Source organism: Camellia sinensis, chromosome 9 (genome assembly GCF_055761805.1).
Source record: "Camellia sinensis isolate YWXY chromosome 9, ASM5576180v1, whole genome shotgun sequence".
Classification (NCBI taxonomy): Eukaryota; Viridiplantae; Streptophyta; class Magnoliopsida; order Ericales; family Theaceae; genus Camellia; species Camellia sinensis.
In genome coordinates this window covers 34,966,388-34,988,959 of record NC_138969.1, presented here as the reverse complement: position 1 = coordinate 34,988,959, position 22,572 = coordinate 34,966,388, and the positions used below count along the sequence as shown (strand labels likewise).

The 22,572-nt window shown below is 34.5% G+C and overlaps 1 protein-coding gene across 1 annotated transcript; it reads right to left on the bottom strand.

Annotated features, from left to right (window-relative positions):
* Positions 1-566: 566 nt before the first annotated feature.
* Positions 567-22,394, bottom strand: LOC114263875 (cellulose synthase A catalytic subunit 8 [UDP-forming]). The gene is made up of 26 exons (XM_082888906.1): positions 22,142-22,394; positions 21,753-21,849; positions 20,705-20,766; positions 19,222-19,278; positions 18,834-18,893; positions 17,692-17,748; positions 17,400-17,442; positions 16,554-16,631; positions 15,611-15,941; positions 15,390-15,543; positions 15,209-15,280; positions 14,329-14,412; positions 12,263-12,353; positions 11,745-11,945; positions 9,122-9,201; positions 8,906-8,954; positions 8,652-8,799; positions 7,933-8,199; positions 6,713-7,058; positions 6,304-6,441; positions 5,795-5,920; positions 5,476-5,688; positions 3,149-3,404; positions 2,872-3,071; positions 1,929-2,282; positions 567-1,393 (listed from the first exon to the last, which is right to left on the bottom strand). Exons 1-26 carry the CDS (start codon positions 22,235-22,237, stop codon positions 848-850), a joined length of 4,206 nt encoding a protein of 1,401 aa, XP_082745032.1. The 5' UTR covers positions 22,238-22,394; the 3' UTR covers positions 567-847.
* Positions 22,395-22,572: the final 178 nt, after the last annotated feature.

Sequence of the window (22,572 nt, the reverse complement as noted above, 5' to 3'; positions counted from 1 at the left end):
ATATGATATTTGATGCAAAAACTTACAACTCATAACTAAACACACAACTCATAATTTTATTCAAAACTCATAAAAATTTTAAAAAAATTCCGAATCTTTTTTATTTAAAATATAAAAAATAACAGGTGGCAATTGTAAAAAAAAAAAAAAAAATGCACTATTCCGGTTAACTGGCCAGACGTCTGGGAGGACAACCGGTTAGTCCAAATTTTCTCGCCTTGGATTGAATTTTCAAAAGTGAGTGTAGAATTAAGTTTTGAAAATTGTAGACAAATATCACGTGCAAACCAAAGCGTGAAACTAAAGTCCCAAAATTCTACCAAATAGAGCAGTGATCTTTTTGTCACTGTTCCACCAAAATGCCATTTTCCCAACTAATCTTTTAGCAAGCCCAACCCTTCCCTTGGGCGAGTCTCAGTCTCCAATTTTCTCGAGGTCTATATTTCCCCCCTCTTTTATCTTTGTCAAAATGCACCATAAACAAAGAAAAAAGAAAAAGAAAAAGAAGAGCTGTTTGTCCAAAGGCCTGTTAAAAAAAAGACAAAAAAATCCGTCTCTAATGATTCAGTAAAATAAAACTCTCATTGTATATAGGCCCTCAATAATAAAGGCTAAATGAAATTCAGTAAATGTTGACTTAATTTACAAGAATAGATATGCAAAGAAGGTGAAACATAAATTTAAAAAAAAAAAAATTACAACGCCCAAAATTTAATAAATATTATTTAAATTAAGATTTAAATATAAACAAGCCCCTTTTTAAGATTTTGCCGAAGGACCAAGAGTATTGGACCAAGCCCGCCCGGGTCTTGGCACCAAAATGTGGCTGAAATTTCTTATTGGTAATTCAACAATCAATGGAAATGCAACTTGGCACCATGGTTGCACTACTATCATCTTTGGTCACAAATGGATTTATCTTGACCCAAACGAGAGAGAAAACAGAAGCCAAAAGCACCGACCAAAGAACAACAATGGTGGGAGTCCGGCTTTGTCGACCCGTTAGACCCTTGAGGAATGGATACAAGTGAAGGATCACCCAAAAGGCAAAGAAGACCTTGCCAAGAAGAGGACCCCAAGCATCATACCCTCTGTTCAATGCATCTGAAAATCCAGCAATGACACTAACCATGTTGAGAGCAAGAAGTGATATTGGAGGGATCAAAATTGTTGTCCACTCAGCTGCGGTGAAGTTTGCATTGAGGCCGGTAACCATCTTGAAAAGACCTTGGAAAACAGCAAAGAGATGGGCTGAAACACCTCCAATCACCCAGTATTGCTCGTTGAGCCACAAATCTTCAATGCCGATACCACTCCATCTTAGTTCGAGCACGTTGGTCACGATGATGAGGATGAAGAGGCCAAGAAACCATATGCTTGCTAGGTCTGAGAGCTGCATCAAGGTAATAAGAATGATATTTGGAGTAAGTTTAATGGATAATTCATGTTTTTGGAAACAAAAATTTTACGAAAACTTTGAAAATACATATCCTTTTTCATATCATTTTCAAATTTGTGCAAAAAAAAACACAGATTTTTTAAAATTTGAAAATAGACAGTTTTTTGTCTCAAAAGTTCAAGTTAAACAAGAGAATGTTTCATACATGTTCGTATTTCAAATAGTTAGATGGATGTCCATATATATATATATATATATATTTAATCTGCATAAGTTTTATCTGTTTTGTTTTCTTTGCTTTTGGATACAAAAACAATGAAAAAACTTAAAATACCTATCGTTTTTCATATCATTTTCATATTAGTGAAAAAAACAAGACAGTTTTCGAAAATTTGAAAACATTTCAAAACCAATTTCCAAGAACTGTTTGCCAAACAAGTTTGGTTTTTTTCACAAACTAAGAGCGAAAAAATCAAAATACAACCAAAACATGCTTTTGAAATGTTTGAAAGTGCAAAGGAATAATTACCGTGGGAATGATGGATTTTCCAGTGAGAAGGCATATCGCTGGCAGAGTGCAGTAAGTGAGGAGAGGGAAAGATGTAAACGGGTAAACAATGGTGTTAATATATGCCATCCTCTGAAGCCAGTGAAGGCGGCCTCCTCCATATCCATACCAGAGAGGGCAGTGTCTACCCAAGAAAATCTCGACAGATCCAAGGGCCCATCTGAGAGCCTGGTGGAGCCGATCAGGCACGTTGATTGGTGCCAAACCTTTGAATGCAGTCCTCGATGGCACACAGTAAATAGACCTCCATCCGCGGCAGTGCATCTTGAAACCCGTCAAAATGTCCTCAGCCACTGACCCATATATCCAGCCAATCTAGGAAGACAAAATGGTACAAATACATTCAAAAAGTTTTCTGAATCATAAATGGTGAAAGTCTAAAAGACGTGAAGGTTGATGCGGTGAAACTAACAACAAAAAGATCATAACAATGAAAAATATAAGCAAATGCTAATCAGTGGTCCCAGGGCATTGGTTTGCATCGAGATTGTGATGAAAATTGTTTACTAAATAGTGTTATGAAATCGGTGAAAAGTGCCTTGTGTTTTTCTCTTTTCTGCTGTACCTGGGACACTTGTTCACAAAAGAGAAAAAAGAAAAAAAGATCAAGGCAGTTAGGGAGTAAAACCAAAATGCCACATTGTACCAAGCCTGCAAGAAAATTGACTGGAAGAGAAATACGAAAGGTAGATGAAGATTGTAATCTGAATCCGATTTGCTGATGCTGTGTTTGTATGAAGGATTTGTGGATGGAAATGAAATGGGAAGGGAAAAGTGACTGAAACAAAAAATCCCACCTAAAATCCTTTCCCTCCTCAAATCCTAAATCCAAACACAGCCTAAATGTAGGAAAGCTAGAATCTATATGACACTCTAATTCTACAACATGGATACAAAGTCCCACCTCTTTTCCCCATGCAGTCTTCACCTCATACCCACAGCTAATGACCTGAATTGCTTCCTTGATCAGTGTCGCTGGGTTGGCAGATTCAGCCACTCCTCCATTCTCCATCAGTGTCGACTGAATAAATGCAGATGACATGCCAAAAGTCTTCTCCAAGCTCATCTTGGAGATGAGTAGTGACCTCTCAAACTCATCATAAGCTGCAAAAGACAGCCGAAAGTATGTCATGTTAGGGGAAAAATGTTGCTGAGTACTCGCCAAGTGTCTTAAGACTTACTGTTGATATCCTTGAGGTTATAAATGGCTGCATTTAGATCATCCCTTTTCGAATCTTGATAAACCTCTGAGAGATCTTTGGTGGGTTTCTTGGGCCGGCAACAACAACAGCTTCCGGACAATGAGCAAGATGAAGAAGACTTGGGTAAGCCGGGCAAAAAAGGAGGTGCATAGCCATAAAGTGCTTGCCTATTGAAAACACAACCTGTCCCCACATGAAGTGGTCCTTGAATGCCATCCAATCCTTTCATGTTAACCTGAAACCAAAAACAAAGAATTCTTGAATTCCACAACAACTCATGATCTTTATAATGTCTTAATGTGTAACTTTCGTTGTCACATCAACCACAGAGAAACACAATAGCATCTGTTTTTAAAGAATGATACTACACCCCTTAATTTTGCCCTCTCAATTCCACCCCAATGACATGCCGTGTCCTATGGGAAACGGTTTCACACTTGTGTCTCTCTCTTTCATTTTAGCCTCCTTAATTTCACATCGTTAATGTTGTGTTCAGTTGGAAAATTTAGAGAGGGATTTGAAAAATGAAAGGGAAAAGGTGTGTAAATCTAGGTGAAATATAAGTATATTTTATTCATATTTCACCTAATTTTTCTCTTTTCCTTTTCAAATTTCTTCTCAAATCCTCCAATCAAACACAACGTAAGGGTGAAATTGGGAGAGCAAAATTAGAGATTTGATAGTGGGATTAACGATTGCATTTTCAACAATTTTTTTGTTGACTTTTTTCTTTTTTTTTTTTTTTTTTTTTTTTAAATTTTAAAAGAAAATTTTTACTTTTAAGTCCTACTAGACTAGACTAGAAGAACTGAAAATTAAAATATATATATATATATATCCTTTTAAAAAGTTCATTAAAGACGACGACGACGACGACGACGACAACAACAAAAAAAAAAAAAAAAAAAAGCTCTAAAAAATGGACTTATTTTGGCTTTTTGTTGTCTATAGTGATTTTTTTTTTTTTATAGATTTTTTCAAAAGCAAATTGCATTTTAGATTCTTTTAGACTAGACAAACTTAAAAAATTGAATTTTTGGACAAATAAAAGAAAAAGAAAAAGAAATCACCAAATATAAAGAAGTTTGAAAAAAAGAAAATAAGTTGGACCCTCTCAATGAGACATCCCTTTTGACCCTCTCTCTCTTTGATTGGCCAGTTTTTCTTTTTTCTTTTTCTTTTTTTCCTTCTCCTCCAGTCACCACCCGCCACGTGTGTGTGGGGTAGTGGGGGTGGTGATTGGAGGGAGTCTCGATCACTTCTCTTGAAAAAAATGTGACTTTTTACACTGTAGCCAAACAAAGATAGTCGCATCATTATTTTACCAACACTAAAACATTCACTACAAAAAATTAAAGTTTTAGAGATTAAAACAAAATTATTTTTTAGGGACCAAATATTTTTATTGCAAAAAGTGTCGTCATTAGATTTTTAGCAACGAAAATTGGACATTAGTTATGAATTATTATCATTTTGAGACCAAATTTTTTGTTTAAAAAAATAAACTATTTTTAGACCAAATTATTTTGTCCCTAAAAGTGTATTTATTAGTAATATTTTCAAAATTTTGTCGCTAAAAGCTTTGTTTTTGACTTTTCGGGGCGACCCTAACTATTTTTACGATGATAGAAATTGGTCCTTAAATATTTTTTGCAACAAAATTTTCACTATTAGAAATCAAAAAATTTGATTTTTAAAATTCTTATATGTTGTAGTGATTTTTAATGGCCAAAATTTGTGAAATATTGACCACTAAATGAATAATAGCTTACAACAGTTTTAGGCCTATTTTGGGAACTTGGCTAACCCACTTTTTGACTTTTGACCTATTTTTGGTCATATCATCTCTTTACTTTTTTACACATTTTTTCAAAAAAAATTAAAAAAAACTAAAAAGTCAACTTTTAACCTATTTTCCAAAACAAACCTAATTTCAGATGCAGTATTTTTATGCAACATTGTTGTGTTGGTTTGTGTATTTTTTTACTGAAATCCTTGGTGCCTCAAATTGAGCTCTCTCGAATGGCTTGAATTTGTGTTTACCGGTCGACTGGTCGGACGACCACCCGGATGGCCGGGTGAAACACTTGTCTACCGCGGTTGTCACTTTGTCGACCGCAGCTATCAGCATTTTTGTCGGATGACCGGCCAGACGATCGGCAAAATGAAATTTAAGCCATTCGAGTCAAGCTCAAATTCGAGATACGTAGTATTGCTCATTTTTTTATCATCTGCTATAAGGTGCTATAAGCTGTAACATTATCATTATTGAGATTTACAAAACTACTATGCCATCTTAAACTTACATAAAAGAAGACTGTATTGCGACTTGTGTATCTGTCATAGCAATCGATAGCATCAAACCTCTGAGGGAACTGCACATAGCATACGTTTTGACCAACTTGTGGATCCAAAAAGAAACACATTGCCTCCCGAATTGCCTTGCTATTGTTAACATAGTGATCGCAATCAAGGGTGACGATGTAAGGTGCATTTGTTAGAATTGCAGACACCCTTACCTGTAAGACACCAATTATCATCGAGTATTAATGAGATGAAGCACTTAGAAATTTTGTATGAAAAGAAAAAAAAGACTTCTCTTGAATAATTTATGAAGATATATACCAAAGCATTTTCGGCACCAGCTTTTTTGTGAGGGTTGTAGCCAGGTCTCTTCTCTCTTGAGACATAAACCAGTCGAGGAACTTCATTTCCTTCTACGTCATGGGCACCGCTGTGTCCAAGAAAAACCTGGAAGATGAAAAACAAGTTATATGTTTGAAATTCAAAATATTAACTTTATGGATTACTTAGTAGGAAGATCGGTACTAAGAATGTAAAGTAAATGCATCTTGACAAAGCTATTGATTCATTGAAGCAATTGATTAAAGGAAAACAAGAAACGTGATATGCCAAAATATCCAAATATATATATGTGAATTTATTCATATTTACACTAAGCACTTCCATATATATTCAAAATCTAGATACACTTTGGAATAAAAATCTTCCCGAAGTTGTACAAAAAGCTGAAGAAGCCTACATGGAATTAACTATTATTAGTCAAGTTTAATAAAATTTCAAACTCACTAAATGCATAAACTAAAACATAATAATTGACCAACTGATTTAACCTGAATCATGCCAGGGTGGTGTGCTGTGTCGTTTCCTGGCCAAGGTGTTCCATCTTGCATGGTCCAGCCCTCTTCTGGTGTCCTCTGAGCCTTGGCTACAAAAGCATTTATCCGCACTTTGTATTCTTCATAATCCCTCTGCAATAATAAATAAAGCCAATGGCGAAATTTATGATTTTAGATAATTAATAGTATATAAATACTTGACACCATAAGTTTAGATTAATGATTTATCCACACACAATTTGTTCCGTTCGAATGCACACAATTAAGACTCTTACTGGTCAGAGTCTCAATTGTGTGCATTCAAGCTGAGCAAATTGTGTGTGGATGTAGCGGTGTTAATAAGTTTAACATGTTGTAGCATCCAAATGATTAGATATTAAATGGATATGATTTGGATGCTTACTTTCATTGCTCTACGTTCCTTCACAAAAGAGGCTTGCACTTTATCTTTCAAGTAATCAAACTTTTGTGAAAAGTAAAACTCGGGTGCACGTGGTTCAATTGAAAATTTCTTGCAAAATGGGACCCACTTCCTTGCAAATTCAGCGGTTTCAGCAAGAGACTCATATGTAAGCATGGATGCACCATCATCAGATACATAGCAGGAGACTTTATCAACAGGGTAGTCCACGGCAAGGATTGAAAGAACAGTATTTGCCGTTATCAAAGGTGGTTCTTTCGTTGGATCTACTGTAGTGACAAAGAAATCCACAGCAGCCAGCTCTGAGGGTTCACCTTTTCTTTCAAATCTGGATTGAAAGTGAGAAAATCATCATATGTTCACAGTACCAAGGTCCTAATGTTGAGATTTATGGTTGAGTTTTCAATTAGATTATTAGAGCCACTAAAAAAATAAAAAAATAAAACCAACCGGTGAAGAAATATTCTAATTGGAACAAATTATTTTATGTGAAAAGCATAAGTAAAAGTTGCAACCAGTGCAGAAGGCTCCCACTTTACAGGTACTTACCTTGCTGAGGCGAATGGGCACGTGCAATCTCCCTAGGAGGTTGTGTTCAACTTATAAGCCAAAAGATAAATTTACCAGCAATGCTAGGTGTCATGAAAAATCTTTCATGAAAATAATCATGAAAGTTTTATAACTTTTGGATTACACGTAGAATAAAATACCACACATTAATCAAGGTAATCCAAGGATCATAACTCTTTCATGATTACTTTCATGAAAAAATTTTCATAATTCCTAACTTTTCTCTAAATTTACATATAGAGCTAAAACTTAAGTGGGGTTTGGCAACTGTTGTTTTAATTAGCATCTAAAATAACTCATGCCCTATGGTAATTACTAATTTGTTTTGTTTTTTTTTTGGGGGGGTGGGGGGCGGGGGTTCTTTTCAAATTTATTTTTTGGTGAGAAATCACCATATTACCCTTATAGTATTGTGAAGCCCTTGCAGAGATACGTGGAATTATTTTAAGTATTGAGGGTAAAATATTCTTTTTCACAAGCAGCCTTACTTGCTTTTGGCTTTTTATCCCCAAAACAGCTTATTTACGAGATCCCAAACAGAGCTTTAGATACAAAGAAATCAATTATTTTCAGAGAGCTAGATCTTTTACCGTTAACCCTATCTTTGAAGTTTGGCAGCTGTAAATGTATACCTTTCAGATAGCCAGTCAATGTATGTTTCCCTATTAACGGGACACCACTTAGGGAATTGATCTAACACCCAGGTAATGGCAAACCAGACCTCACAAATGACAGCAGTGAGCCACAAACCAAATGCATTATCAACGGGATGTGTTAATCTGTATTCGAAGAAAAGGACCAGAATAATCGACCGCATAATGATCACAGCTCTGTATGACGAGAGTTGGCCCTTTGAGATTGGAATTACTTTCGAAAGTGTCTGTGCCGCATCTCCTGACCTGCACAAGCAATCATTACATCTCAATAAGACATGTATATTACTAAAATCAAATCAAGTTGATTCCATAAATTTGGAGCATATTGTACAAACAATTTCTCTAATGGGTAAAGGACAGGACTTCATTCTATTTGGAATTTTAATGGAATGGTGGTATTCGACGATTTTTTTCCCCTTTCAGCTAAAATGTAAGCTAATAACACGTTAAAAACAATAACCATCCAAGCAAATACCTATCTCACTAACCTCCAACATCATAAACAGCTTGATGTAATGCATGAAATACAAAAGCATGTTGGAAAAAATTTAAACCATTGCCTAAAGTAATATTTTCCATTCCTAAACCAACTTATGTTTTTTGAAAAAATAAAATAAATGGGCTTACAAAAAAATTGTTTTAAATTCAAAATGCTTTTAGCTATTTGAAATTACTCTAATTTTCCATGCACTTACTGCTGCTGGTTTTCTTCCATCTCCTGTGTAGGTGGAACTTGAGATTCTTCAACAACTTTACTAGCAGCCTTTTTCTTCTTGTTCTTCTTGTCCTTCCAACTTTCCACTCTATTCTTCCATATCGGGTTCCCAGATTCATCATGTAGTTCTTCACAAGGGAAAATGATTACACCAGAGAGGTAAATTAGAAACTGTTCTCGATAAACAAAAATGGAGAGGCCAAATCAATCACAAGATGCTTTCAATTCACTCACCACTGTCCACCGTAGACACACTACTGTGTCTAGCATGAAGATTAACATCCTGTACCAAGTATTGTACAGAAACACGTTAAATTCTTAACCAATACTTTTAAAGCAAAAAAAAGGGAAGCGGGGAAGGGATTAAATAATTCCTCGGAAAGCAATTGTTATTAATATTCATCTCTTAACACATATGGAAATGTCAGAGGATCGTACAAAAACTAGTACCTGCATGTCATTGAGGTGAGTAGCCATTGTAGAATGATTTCCAGATACCTCTGTTTCAACATCAGCCATTGTGGATTTCTCTGTACAATTCAACCATGCATTCAGTCTATAGTATTAACTCATGAGAAACACAATTATAACAGTTATAAAAGGAAAATAATATATATATATATATATATAGTATAAGAGAATATGCATACTTGTTTAGAAAAATAATTTGACACCCTCACATTAGTTGGAAAAAAAAAATTGAAATTAACAAGTAATCGGTATGCAAAGTACTCAATAAACAGAATAGACAGCATAATTTGACACTGTCACGGTAGTTGGAAAAAGAATTGAAATTTTTTGGGCAGTACATCAAAAAACAACTGACAGCATGATTAACGAGAGTATTGAGCGCTACGTATCATGAATCAGGTTTTTAAAATATAAACTGCAAAAAAAAAAAAAAAAGGCTTTTTGATAATCCAAACCGGCCCATCACTACAACATTTTCTTAGTTTAGTGACATTTGAAAGTGCCACAAAATTATTCTTCTAATGACATTTTTTGGTCTTGTGGCATTTTGAACAAGTGCCACTTCTATCGGTGCCACGGTAGATACGAGTGCCACAGTAGATACTTGCAAGTGCCACTGCACCATCATGGTTGAAAACTTTCAATGTCATTTTAATGTCACGGTAGATATTATTTGTGGCACTATCAAGCGCCATTAAAAAAAGAGTTAGTGACACTTGTAAGTGTCATTACACCATCAAGACTAAAACCTTTCAGTGACACTTTAATGTCATATTAGGCACTATTCGTGACGCTATCAAGTGCCACTCATGACGATAATTCGTTGTAGAACAATTTGATCCGCTCTTGCAGAGACCCGAACTGCCAACCTTCCGCACCATAAACCTTATACACCACACTCTTCCCACTACACCTTTATAGCACCACATGATTATAGTACATTAATCCATATTAATATAAAAAGTATATGTATAAATATAATTATTTTATTGAACACAATTTATGTAAAATAAACTATTTACTACCAAAATAAAAAAAGACCACTTTTGGCGACTAAAAATATTTTTTAGTCGCCGATTCTATACTTTTGGCTACTAATTATTTTTTAGTTGCTAAAAAACTTAACTTTTGTCGACCAAAATCGGATTTTGTCGCCGAAGATGCACTTTCAACTACCAAAATTTTGGTCACGAAAAATTTTTATTCCCGCCTTAGGATTTAACTTCTCCCGCACTAAAAATGACCACTTTTGGCGACTAAACTTATTTTTTAGTCGCCAATTGTAGACTTTTGGCTATTAAAATTTTTTTTGGCACTAAAAAGCTTTACTTTTGGCTACTAAAATTTTTTTAGTCGGTAAAACCCATATAATCAGCGACCAAACTTATTTTTAGTCGCCAATTGTAGACTTTTGGCTACTAAATTTTTTAGTCACCAAAAAGCTTTACTTTGGGCTACTAAAACTTTTTTAGTCACTAAAACCCATATAATCAGCGACCAAACTTAGTTTTAGTCGCCAATTGTAGACTTTTGGCTACTAAAATTGTTTAGTCGCCAAAAAGCATTACTTTTGGCAACTAATACTGTTTTGGTCGCTGAAAGTTATACTTTCAGCGACCAAATTTTTTTGGTCAGGAAATTTAGTCGCCGAATATGCTTTTTCCTGTAGTGTATATTGAGTTTAATTTATTTATTTTTAATCATTTACTGCATTTTAAAAATTTAGAAAATATATTGGCATTTTTTGTTTTTTCAAAAATGTCATTATAAGCTTGAAAAGTTTTTGGTTTAGTGGCATTTCTCAAAATACTATAAAATATTTGTTTATGACACTTTTCACCTAAGTGCCATAAAAAGTAATTTGCACCTACCTAGTGTCCTAACATTTTTTAAAAAATGCCATTGCAACTAAAGTTTAGTGGCATCTGTTGGTAAATGTCACGAACATAATTTTTTGTGTCATTATTTTATAAAATGTCATAAAATTGATGTGACATTTCTTTATTGAAATGCCACTAGAGCCTTATATGTTTTGTGGTTCTGTGGCATTTTTCTAAAACATTTAATGCCAATTTTTATTTTTGTGACATTTTCTAAAAACATGCTACTCGTGTAGTGTCACTAAAGTGTAAATTTGTTGTAGTGACATTTTTGTTGTAGTGAAGTGACACTTTTTTTAATTGAAATGCCACTAGAGCCTTGTATGTTTGTGGCTCTATGACATTTTTCTAAAAAATGCCACCAAATATTCTTTTTGTGACATTTTTTAAGAACATGCCACTAGTATGGTGTCACTAAAATATGTTTTTGTTGTAGTGTTGTGACATTTGTTCATGGAAATGTGACTAGAGCCTTTTATGTTTGTCGTTTTGTGGCATTTTTCAAAAACGTGCCACTAAATATCATTTTTTGTGACATTTTTTAAAAATATGCCACTAGTATAGTGCCACTAAAGTTTGTTTTTGTTGTAGTGCATGTACAACTGATTTTCATTTCCATCAGTATACTGGATCATTAAAAATAAAGTTGATAAAAATATCGGCCGATACACAAACTTGACCATAATTCAACTTAAAAGGAGATTGAAATCTGAGAGACAAACCATGAAATGGAGCCCCACACCGCAAGCACGAAGAACGACCTTCTTTGATCTCATAGTGAAAGCAGGACTTGCAAATGGGGAAATTGCACTCATGACAACCCACAAACACTTCCCCATTCGAATTCAACCCTACCTCTTCACCACATGTGTTGCAAATAGGTATCCCCCCAGATTCCATCACTCCCCTCCTCTCTAAAACCCCTTAAAAACCCCGACCCCAACCCCAACTTGGGTTTCCTTCTTCTTCTTGTCCTCACTAGGATGGAAAACAGTGACCCAAATTCGGAAATGTTGGTTGCAATGCAATGATAGTGGTGGTGGTGGTGCACCCATTTTTGTAGTGGTGAGAGGGGTGGAGGGTGGAGGTTGATGTCATGATGTGTTGAGAGAGAGAGAGAGAGAGAGAGAGAGAGAGAGTGTGTGTGTGTGTAACGGCTTTATTTGGAAGATTTAAAAAATTGCGGGAGTTTGAAGAAAGGAGTAAAAGGTTGGGCTTGGTACATCCTAGCCATACATACCATATTTGAGCCTGACCCCCTTCAAAAAAGACTCAACCTGAGCCTGCACCACCTTACTGTCTGTGTCAACAAACCTTACATAGATACATATCTGTATAAATTATTATTATCATTATCTAAAATTTGAAAACTATTCTATAATTTTGGAGTATTATGTGGTTTTGTTTATGTCCTAATAAATGAGAAATTGTAAAATATATTAAATGAGCCATTCTTAATCTCTCAATATTCTCTTATTTGAATTTTTTTCGCAATATAAGAACTATGTACATGTGACATGATACTTTGTGATGATTAAATTTAAGTCGTGTCACACTTGCAAAAATCAAGAAACAAACATTAGTTTAGTGAGATTTATTTGTAAATCTCATTTAGAGGACTTATAGCCCACCAAATCTATAAAGTATTCTTATGTTTATCCTTATAAATTTTTATGATAATATATATTATAGCATACATTTAGGAGAGAGAAAATTATTATTAGATATATTTCATTTATGATATCTATAAAATACTATATATAAACATAGAAGATTATTATTCTTAATATTTTTTTTTTGCCTCAATGTAAGGAATTCACTTTATCAAAGATCTTCCTTCACTATTATTTTACAATCAGGTCTTGCCAAGGAAAAACATTTGGAAGAGAAGATTAGTTGTACATGTAGATCAATGATAGAGATTTGATGGTTCTAGTTGTTTCATATGGATCCTAAGTGGCGAACAAAATATATTTGCCTGGATACTTAATTCCAAATATGCGAAATTTGTTCGGATACTCAGTGTTGAACATAAAAAAAAATTGGTTTTAGTTCTTTCATATGGATGCTCAATACCAAACAAAATATATTTGTCTGGATTAATTCCAAACATGTGAAATTTGTTCAGATATTCAATGCCGAATCAATTAGGGAAAACCAACTTACAAAAAATGATAAACAACAATTAAAAACTTATTTTCTTTATAGAAAATTTTTTGGAAACATCTTCTTTATTATCCATTATTGATTTCAATATAAAATAGAATGATGGATTAAAGCAAATAAAGTTGAGTATGAAGATGCAAAGTAACGAAAGTAGGAAGAGAAGGGAGAAAATGAATATTGAGACTGATGATGAATGGGATGTCCAAAATACTTTTATTTACACTTTTTTCAAAGTCAAGTACTTTTTGGTCATTTTAAATAGAGACTTAATAGTAATAAAAAAAAAAAATACATCATTAAATTGAGGTGCTTAACCTATTTTTTGGGGTGCAAATAGAAAGTCCCATAATTCTTCATATGCAAGAGGATAAAGGGGTAGCATCATAAATTTTTACGTCTCAGGTCAATTTAGTGCTACCAAACATGGTATTATCTGCGAATTAAACACCGCTATGGGGTCCTGATCTTGTGATTGTAGGACAATGCAAAAGATATGGTTACACACATTGTATAGAATTCAAGCACCAAATTCACGTTGTGTGTATCTAGTACTATGAATATTGTATATTGAACTATGGATATTGAATCTAGTACTATGAATATTGTTTCTTGAACTATGGATATTGAATCGGCTACAGAATCAATCACTGAACAATCATTACATAGATTTCACATCTATGGTTGCAAATCATTTTATACTGATTTATGATACAATATCCTCACAAAATCAGTGTCAATCAATGGGATATGGCATGTTTCTTCTCCAACATGCTTCAATCACTCTCAAACAATTGGATATAGATCTTCCCCAATATTCATCCAGATTCTGACCTTTCAGGCCATCTTATCAATCCAATTGAAAATGAATATTACATTTCTAGTGCGATTTTAACATTGAATGATTCACTCTCCCCAGTAAAACAAAAATATTGTGAACAGTCTAAATTGACCCCATACCATTATCCCAATTGTAGCTCACCCACCACCACCACCACTCTTTTACAGGGATACAACATCTGCAAAGTGAAAGATGGCTATGCCCAGAAGTTTATTCCTGACCATAGATCAATGTCCATTTCATCTATTCCCTCGGTTTAGGTTTCAGGGGGATGAATACTTCTTGGTGACTCCCTGTCTTACCTCATCCTCGTGATTGTAAGTGGTAGTAGGCATCCAAGAGGTAGCAAGTGATTGTAAGTGGTAATACACAACTGTATATTGGGCCTGTTTAGTACAGATTCAGAAAGAAGAAGTTAAAAGTACCTCCTCCTACTTATTTAAACTATTCCAACTTAACAAATTGTACGCAAGAGTTGCATCAACGACTATGCAGAGCCCCATTAACTGCACCAAACAGCCCCATTATGTATAAAACATAGGCAGGTCAATTCAAGTGAATCTCAGAAATATCTTACCAAGAACATGAAAGTTGCATTTAGGGTTATTGTGAGTGTCTTTTTTTTAAAGATTGAACAAAATTAAAACTAGATAATTTCAATTGTAATATACAAACCCGGATCATTTAGATATATGTTTGGTTGCAATCACTAAGATACAAAAATTTAGACTATCCAATAAGGTTCCATCCCTTCCATCATACAGCACTCTCCACTTGTAAAATGTTTAAACCATGATTTGACTTCACGGTTCCAAATTTATGATTCAGAAACATTACAGATACCTAGATCGTTTGAATGTACGTTCTGCTCAGATTAAAAGAGCCAACCCATTTCAGTCAACTCTGATAGGCCTACAGGCATCGTCGTCCTGAGGGTCCTCCATGTGCCTGAAAAAAAAGGTTGCCCGATTATGTTTCTCAAGAACAGTTATCCCAGTTGAGAAATTATATACATAGCCCAGATGTGCTCAAATTCCAAACTCCCAAATGCAAAGAAATAAAAAAACATTCTTCACAACCTTACAAAAAAATAATGTTCTAGTATACCCGGATAGGCGTTGCTTTATGGTTAAACAAATCCAGAGTCAACAACTGTGCAATTATCTAAGCAATGGTATAAACCTTCACCACTTTTGATGTGTCGCAGACAATAAGGTTGCCTGAGTCCGCTGGAGTGGTACAGAGCCAATTGACCTGACCAGGTATACAAGGTGAATGGTAAGAAGCTTAAACAGTAAATAAGAATACATAATTAACAAACCGACAACCAAGACAGTGAAAAAAAAATGCAGGGTAAACTCACTTTCTTGCTCAAACTAATGCTCAAATGTAACAGATCACTGTTGCTGCCAGTTTGAGAAGCATCAAAATATCTGGCCCAATCCCAAACCTTCACCAATTTATCGTTTCCACCAGAAATTATATACTTTCCTTTCTCCCCAAACATTGAAAATGCCCTAATTGAATTACACGAACATTAATGAGCAATCAAATTTTGGTAATTGATCTATTAAAATTACTTACACGCACGATGCTGCAGAAGTGTGCCCTCCCAAACTGTAATCGAAACGCAATTTCTTTCGCCCATTCTGATCTTGGGTTTCAGTATTTGCAGATGAGACATTCCCTTTTGCTTTTGATTGAGTGCCTTTCCGAGGTTTTAAAGAACTTTTCGACTTAATAACAGTAAGTTCTGATTCAATATCGATCACATCAACAACACCATCGCCCCTAGCTACGACACATACCTTGCCTAATCTATCTACCATATCAACTTCAGGAACGGCAATTGCATGGACAAATGCAGGATTCAAGCATTGTCCTGCACTACCTCCGCTGTCCGCGTCAGGCACACCTAAATGAAAGGAAAGATGACAAGAGTACTTAAATCAATCTATCTGACCATTAGGACCATATTAATACCCTATTTGTTTCCATAGAAAATAAAACAAACACCAAGCCAAGTCTATTGAAGATGTTGAATGAGGCGTAATACTTCATCATTAATGAAGTTATACTATTGTGATCGTGAGTAATGCATTACGCAAAATCCTAGACTGCCATCCACCACCCAAAAGACCTAATTGTTGTGTCACTTCATATCCTTTTGATATACTACAAACTGAATTTCTGACTTGGAAGATTTTAGATAACAACTACGAACTTTCTATAAAGATATATACTAACCACGAAACTTTCATGACCAATATATTCTGTTGATCAGGATCCTTTGGATAGAGAAACACAATTTTGTAATATTGACAAGAATTTAAACAGAACAAATTGACACAAAATTGGGCAATGTCTTTCCAGAGCTGGAAGCACAAAAAGATCATATCCATGCTAGCATTTCGAACCTAAATTTTTCTGAAGGCCACTAATTCTGTGGAAGCAAACCTAAATGTAATTAGTTCACACAAAGAGTAACAAGGAGCACACAAGGAGACAAAAGGATTAAGACTTATACCAAAGTCAACAATTTTTTGTGGGCGTCCTTTGGAGAAATCCCACATCACAAGCTTTGAATCAAGTCCACCGGTAATGACTGCAACACAACACCACACACAAAATGCTAATCAATAAAAATAAATTCACGCACATATTTTAAGATATCTGAAACTCATCGCATTTGCAATTATGACATAAAATTAGCATGTAAATAATTTTTACTTTTGATTGTTTAATTGACAAAAAAACAATAACTTTGCATGCAAGGAAGTATGTAATGTATTATTTTTCCTTCATATTGCACATAGATTGGAAAAAAATCTTTTACATGACACCTTTTTTAACAATAATGAGATAATATATCCGATACTCAAAGCTTTTTCCCATGATATCCCAACAGAGGTACAAAACAAAATCCTAAAAGAAAGTTAAAAACTTGAATATATTACTAATACAGATTTTCCTTTCCTTTCTTATGTGAATAAAAAACCCTCAGGATTGACCAACCTTAGGCATGCTGTCAATGTCATCCCCATTGGCTTTCCCCTAAAATTCCCTGTTGGGGAGTATGTGGCCAGCCACATTCATGATCCCATTATGCTTAGAATAATAATCTGTGTTTGTGGTAGTATACTAGTATTGTTAAGAACGAATTCAAGATGAAAAGGCAGACAAACCAGGCTGACTAGACCTTTTTTTTTTTTTTTTTTTTTGAGTGCAGTGTTGAGTTACCTGTTGACTTATAATTTGCAAGTAGATGAAGATAGTGCAAGTAGGCATGACATTGCACGCACACACTAGAGAAAGGGGGAGAGAGAAGAAAATTTACGCATTTGAAAGAGTTACAAAAACAAGCAAGAAATACCTTCCCAAGGTCTCCAGGGAAGGAATTGGACACTGCTACAGATCTAAAGAGCACGGTTGAGACAATTACCATAAGTTGGAAAGGTTTGAGATACAATAAAGGAGATTCAGGAATTTTGCCAACAACTAAATAGAAGAGTCAGCGAAAGAAAAGAAGAGACAATCAGTATACCAGACACACTGCATTCTTCAGACAAACCAATTGTATATTACTTGGAAACCGACTAAAGATGGAAAAATAATTAAAATTAAAAAATAAAAATAAAAAGGGTTAAATGAGTGAGAAAGGATACACTTGTATGGCCAGCTCTTAATGTTTTGTAGAGGCCTTGTTGGCGAATGTCGATGATCTGCCAGAGTCAATAAATGAATCATGGAAACAATTTTGCCAAACATTAACCCTGTTTCTTCTAGTTTGATAAGTATCTTAAAATATATGTTGAAATTTTGAGAGAGAGAGAGAGAGAGAGAGAGAGAGACTGAACAAATGTAATATATATACCAAGGCAGGGGTAGGGGGGAGGCCTAAGAATATGATTTTTTTGGGTAGGGGGAATGTCTAAGAATAAGATTTTTTTGAAAGCTCTATTCACAGACTAAATAGTGGCAATCTTCCCCCTAGCCCACTGATGGCCTATATGGTTTGAACTTTAAAAGAATTCTCCCGATCCTTTCTAACTCCTTTCCACAAATGCACCTCACTGGAGGTCCTCATCAATCAGTCGTACCACTCTTATACTTCATAGTGACCTCCCTCATCCTCATACTTTTCCTCCCAGAGCATATCTCTGTAAAATCTTATCCAATAAAGCCTAAAAGACACACTTGGTCTTTTATGACCCAACTCTCACTTGTTTTGAGTTGTACTTCCATGAAAGTGCAATTATTTTGATTTGTTCCCACTTAAATGCAGTTTTTCCAAAATTAAACAGAACTAGAGGGAAAAAATTTCTATCTCCCATCCATTAGACTTTTTTTCTTTACTATCAAATATGAATTTCTTCTTCAAACATCACAAAACATTAGAGAATCAAAATATTTAAGTCAGAGTATGGAGGTTAGGAACATATCACATACCCTCCTTAACCTTCCATATCTAGTGAACATGGTGCACAGGGGCAATAGAAGAGTCCATGTAACACTGTGCATAATGGTAGACAAACTAAACCAAACTAAGCCTCATGTTGCAATCAAATGGGTTTGATTACTTGAATTCTTTTATGTCATTACGCTCTGTCCAGGGCTATATGTTGCATAATGAAAGAAAAGAAAAACAAGTACAACTGAAGAAGAAAAAGAAAAGAAACTACAAAAGAAAAAAGAAGGAAAAACAAGGTTGCATGTCCTTCATAAAGCACTACAACTGTGACATACTGTAAATAACTCAATAAAAATACATTACTGACGATTGAAGACAAACATTTAATTATCGTACCTTCACATCACCACCATCATCTGCAGCAGCAAGAAAACATGACCTAGAGTTGCATGCAATCTGCAAGACACAAATGTGTAAGCGTAATGACATCATATTTCTTTCTAATGGAATTTCTCAACATGAATTGTATTATATAAAGATTGGTTGTGAAGTGATGACACAAAAAATCATGCTTACATTAATTTAGAAGAAGAAAGATACACTTTTGATCAATCAATAAGAATCCATGAAGTTAGTAAAATTTATTTGCATTAGTTCAGCTTGTCTAAAACAAACGAAAAATACAGCTACCTTGACCAATAATCATAATGAGAAACAATGGACAACAAAAAAAAAAAAGGGCTATTAAAATATTTCGGAATCAAGAATTATATAGAAAGTGCACCTGATTTATCTCCTCTTTATTATAGTTGTAACTCTCTAAACACTTCAATGAGGCAGCCTTCAAGATAGAAATTGATAATATATATAAGTAACCAAAACTACGCATTTCAATATTAAATCAACACTAAAAAGGAAAGCACAGCCTGTACTAATACAAACCGAGAGAGAGAGAGAGAGAGAGAGAGAGAGAGAGAGAGGGAAAAAACTACACAAAAGATAAGTATGTAACTTGTGCCGCATAACTATATCTTGCCTAGAGAAATGAGCATGAAAACAAAAAGATGGCAATCATTATGCAAAGGAAGGAAGAACAGAGAGAGGGAGTCGGGTTGAAGAATATAAAACACTTGTATCAAAAAAATCGTGATTTCCAATTGTAGCACACACAGAACCAAATAAGGCGTCCTCGTGATAAAAAACAGAATGAAAAGATAATCATCTTTATCTAGGGAGTGAATTGTTGAATATTCTGGAAGCTAGGATTATGTTATTCAATGGGTACATATGAAATTCAAGGGAAGATTAATTATAAATATGTGAGTTGCACTGGCAGCTTTCGTTTACCATGAAGGCATACATTATCCAATCCTACATTCCGAGGGATGTTTGAGCATGATTTGTACCACAATTGGAACATTGGAACATGTGACCCATTGGACTGAATACTGGTCCACTGTAGACAACCCTTTAAAAAAAAATAAAAAACCTTTTTTGAAAGCTGGTCTCTGATTTTAGTTGGTTATATTTGGTGGGAAAATCAACCTCTTGTTTATCTGAGAAGAAATTTTAGCCTTGCTACCTGGGTTTTCACCCTTTGGTCGTTCTTTTTAATCAATAAGTTTTTGCCTCCCAACTAAAAAAATCCAGAATGAAAGGAGTTTGAATATGGAGAAATATAGGATTGATGAAATGTTTATATCTTACAATCACTAAAATTAAAAGCACTTGATAAAGAAAAAAGGAAGACAAAAGAGGAACGCTAGGACTGTGGTGTTTCAGACACCAAGTTGAAGAAAAATAAGATTACCCATAGGCTATATCAGTTAGGCGCTTACAGAATAAAACCCCTTGAGATCAAACAAATTAAACAAAATAATAAGTAGAAACTTTAGGAGATTTAATGATTCGATGGTGAATGCTGTTTCTACGACTACAATAATTGCTTCAATTACTATTTAAAAAATAATAATAATTCTATGCAGAATGTCCAACTAGTTAGGACACGGCTTTCTTTCATTGAGCAGAGAATGCAGAATGCTTATTGAGACTATAAGAAAACAACAGTGTTATGCTTATAATATATAAAACACGTACTGGTTTGAGAAAAATCAACTGAAACTATAAATAGAAGACCATCAATACAAGATAAAATAATACCGTGTGATGTGCATAACATATTCCATGTGTCCATCATACTAAATTTGTTTAGCAAAGTGCTATAAATAAACTTAGTGAATTAGAGATGCCTCAAATAAAAGATTTACCAAATGTACATCAAACCCCTTGACTTCAGTTCCTGAGGAAACATAAATGATGTCTTCATTTCCTGCATCATGCAACAATCATTTCACAGAAATAAGCTAAAGTCTTAACTAATTATTAAGTATTTGAACTACAAAATATATTTACAAGAGATACATATCACTTAAAAATTAACCGAATATATATTTGGTAATTTCACACCTAAAATAAATGTTTTACTTAACTATTATTCTAATGGCTCATGAGAAAGAGACTTTAAATGTCAAAAAATCTGAGCTCAAAATTTTAACTCTTGTAGGCATCAAGTTACGCATAAGGAAAGAAGGAAAAGAAATGAAGGTAAAACCAGTTTCCCCTATCTAGCTATTATCCTATTATATTTTACCTCCATTTTTTTTTTCTAAATACAGGTGCATGCTCTCTGTTGCCACTTAAGGATTTATTATGTTACCAAAAAAAAAAAAAAATTACTCAAAAAAAACTATCAATAGTGTCAGCTAAAAAGTGCTTGACAATCATATTCATTGCAATGGGAGGTTATCATTTAAAAAGGCTTTTTTTTTTTTTTTTTTCTTCTTTGTTTGAAGATGAATGAACCTCCCTAAAATAGGCCCCTTTGGACCCATCCAATACCTACAATTAACCACAAACCAAAGCTATCGGTTAAGCTTGGGTGACATCAATGAGGGTTAAACAAAGACGTCCAAGTTTATGGCTCGGCCCTAGACTCCACCCCCTTAACTGTTGGCCTATCCATGCAGGTTTTTCAAAATGGTATCTATCTTGTATTTGGATAATTACATTGTTTGTCTCGCACAAAACAATAAAACCATTTTGGATCCTTGAGTTGAGCCATAAAAGGACAGTTCACAGACCTGGTTCTCCAAGATGAACTTGATATAAACAATCAGTATAAATTGGGAGATTATTATGCAGGTGCTTAAGAGTTCACAGGCCAAGACATAGAAGGTAAGTTAAATTTAGTACAGTAACAATGATGAACACAAGCAAATTAATAAAAAAATAAATTATAAATAAATAAAAAATCACCTGGCTTGAAACAGAGTGATGATATAGGATTACCCCCAACATTCATGACAAATAACACATCTTTACACCGCATATCGAACCAGCAAACACACCCATCCTGATTTTCCATTAAATAATAAAAAAAATATATCAAAATTACTTGATTCCAGAAAAAACCCATTTTCATTCAAAACCCTCCTCAAAGTTCAAAGACACCAAGACTGACTATTATATTTACTTCTTCTTTTTCTTTTTCTTTTTCTTTTTTTTCCCCTTTTCTTTCAAGGGTAGTGGCAAAGAATAACATCAATCTAAATGGTAAAAACAAATTGAGCAATCAAGTGACCATATATCTATGAATACTGATATAAATATATGTGTATATGTTTAGAGAGAGAGAGAGAGAGTACGTCGCCGGAAGTGGCGACGAGGCCAGGACGGTCACGGGCGGCGATACAGCTGGTGGCGGTGGCCTTGTGACCTCTCAGTCGTCTTGGCTCCGTCATTGATTCCCCTCTCTCTCTCTCTCTCTCTCTGTGTCCGACCCGATTTCAAGTACTTGGCCATGGGTTTGTGCTGTTCAGGGATAAACTGGTACTGGGTCGGGTTGGCCCTGAAATTGGTTTTTCTTTTTTCATTTTCTAATTGAAAAGTTAGGTAACCACAAAAATAAAATAAAATCCTAAATGTATGTTGGAATGAGGTGTATGAAATAAAGTGTTGTTTGGAAGCGCTAAATAAGTACTTCCTCAGTTTCAAAATAATGGTCTCTTTTAGAGAATTTAACTTTTTTTGGTAGTACAATTATTATACTTTAAAAAATTGATTTTTCAAAATTATT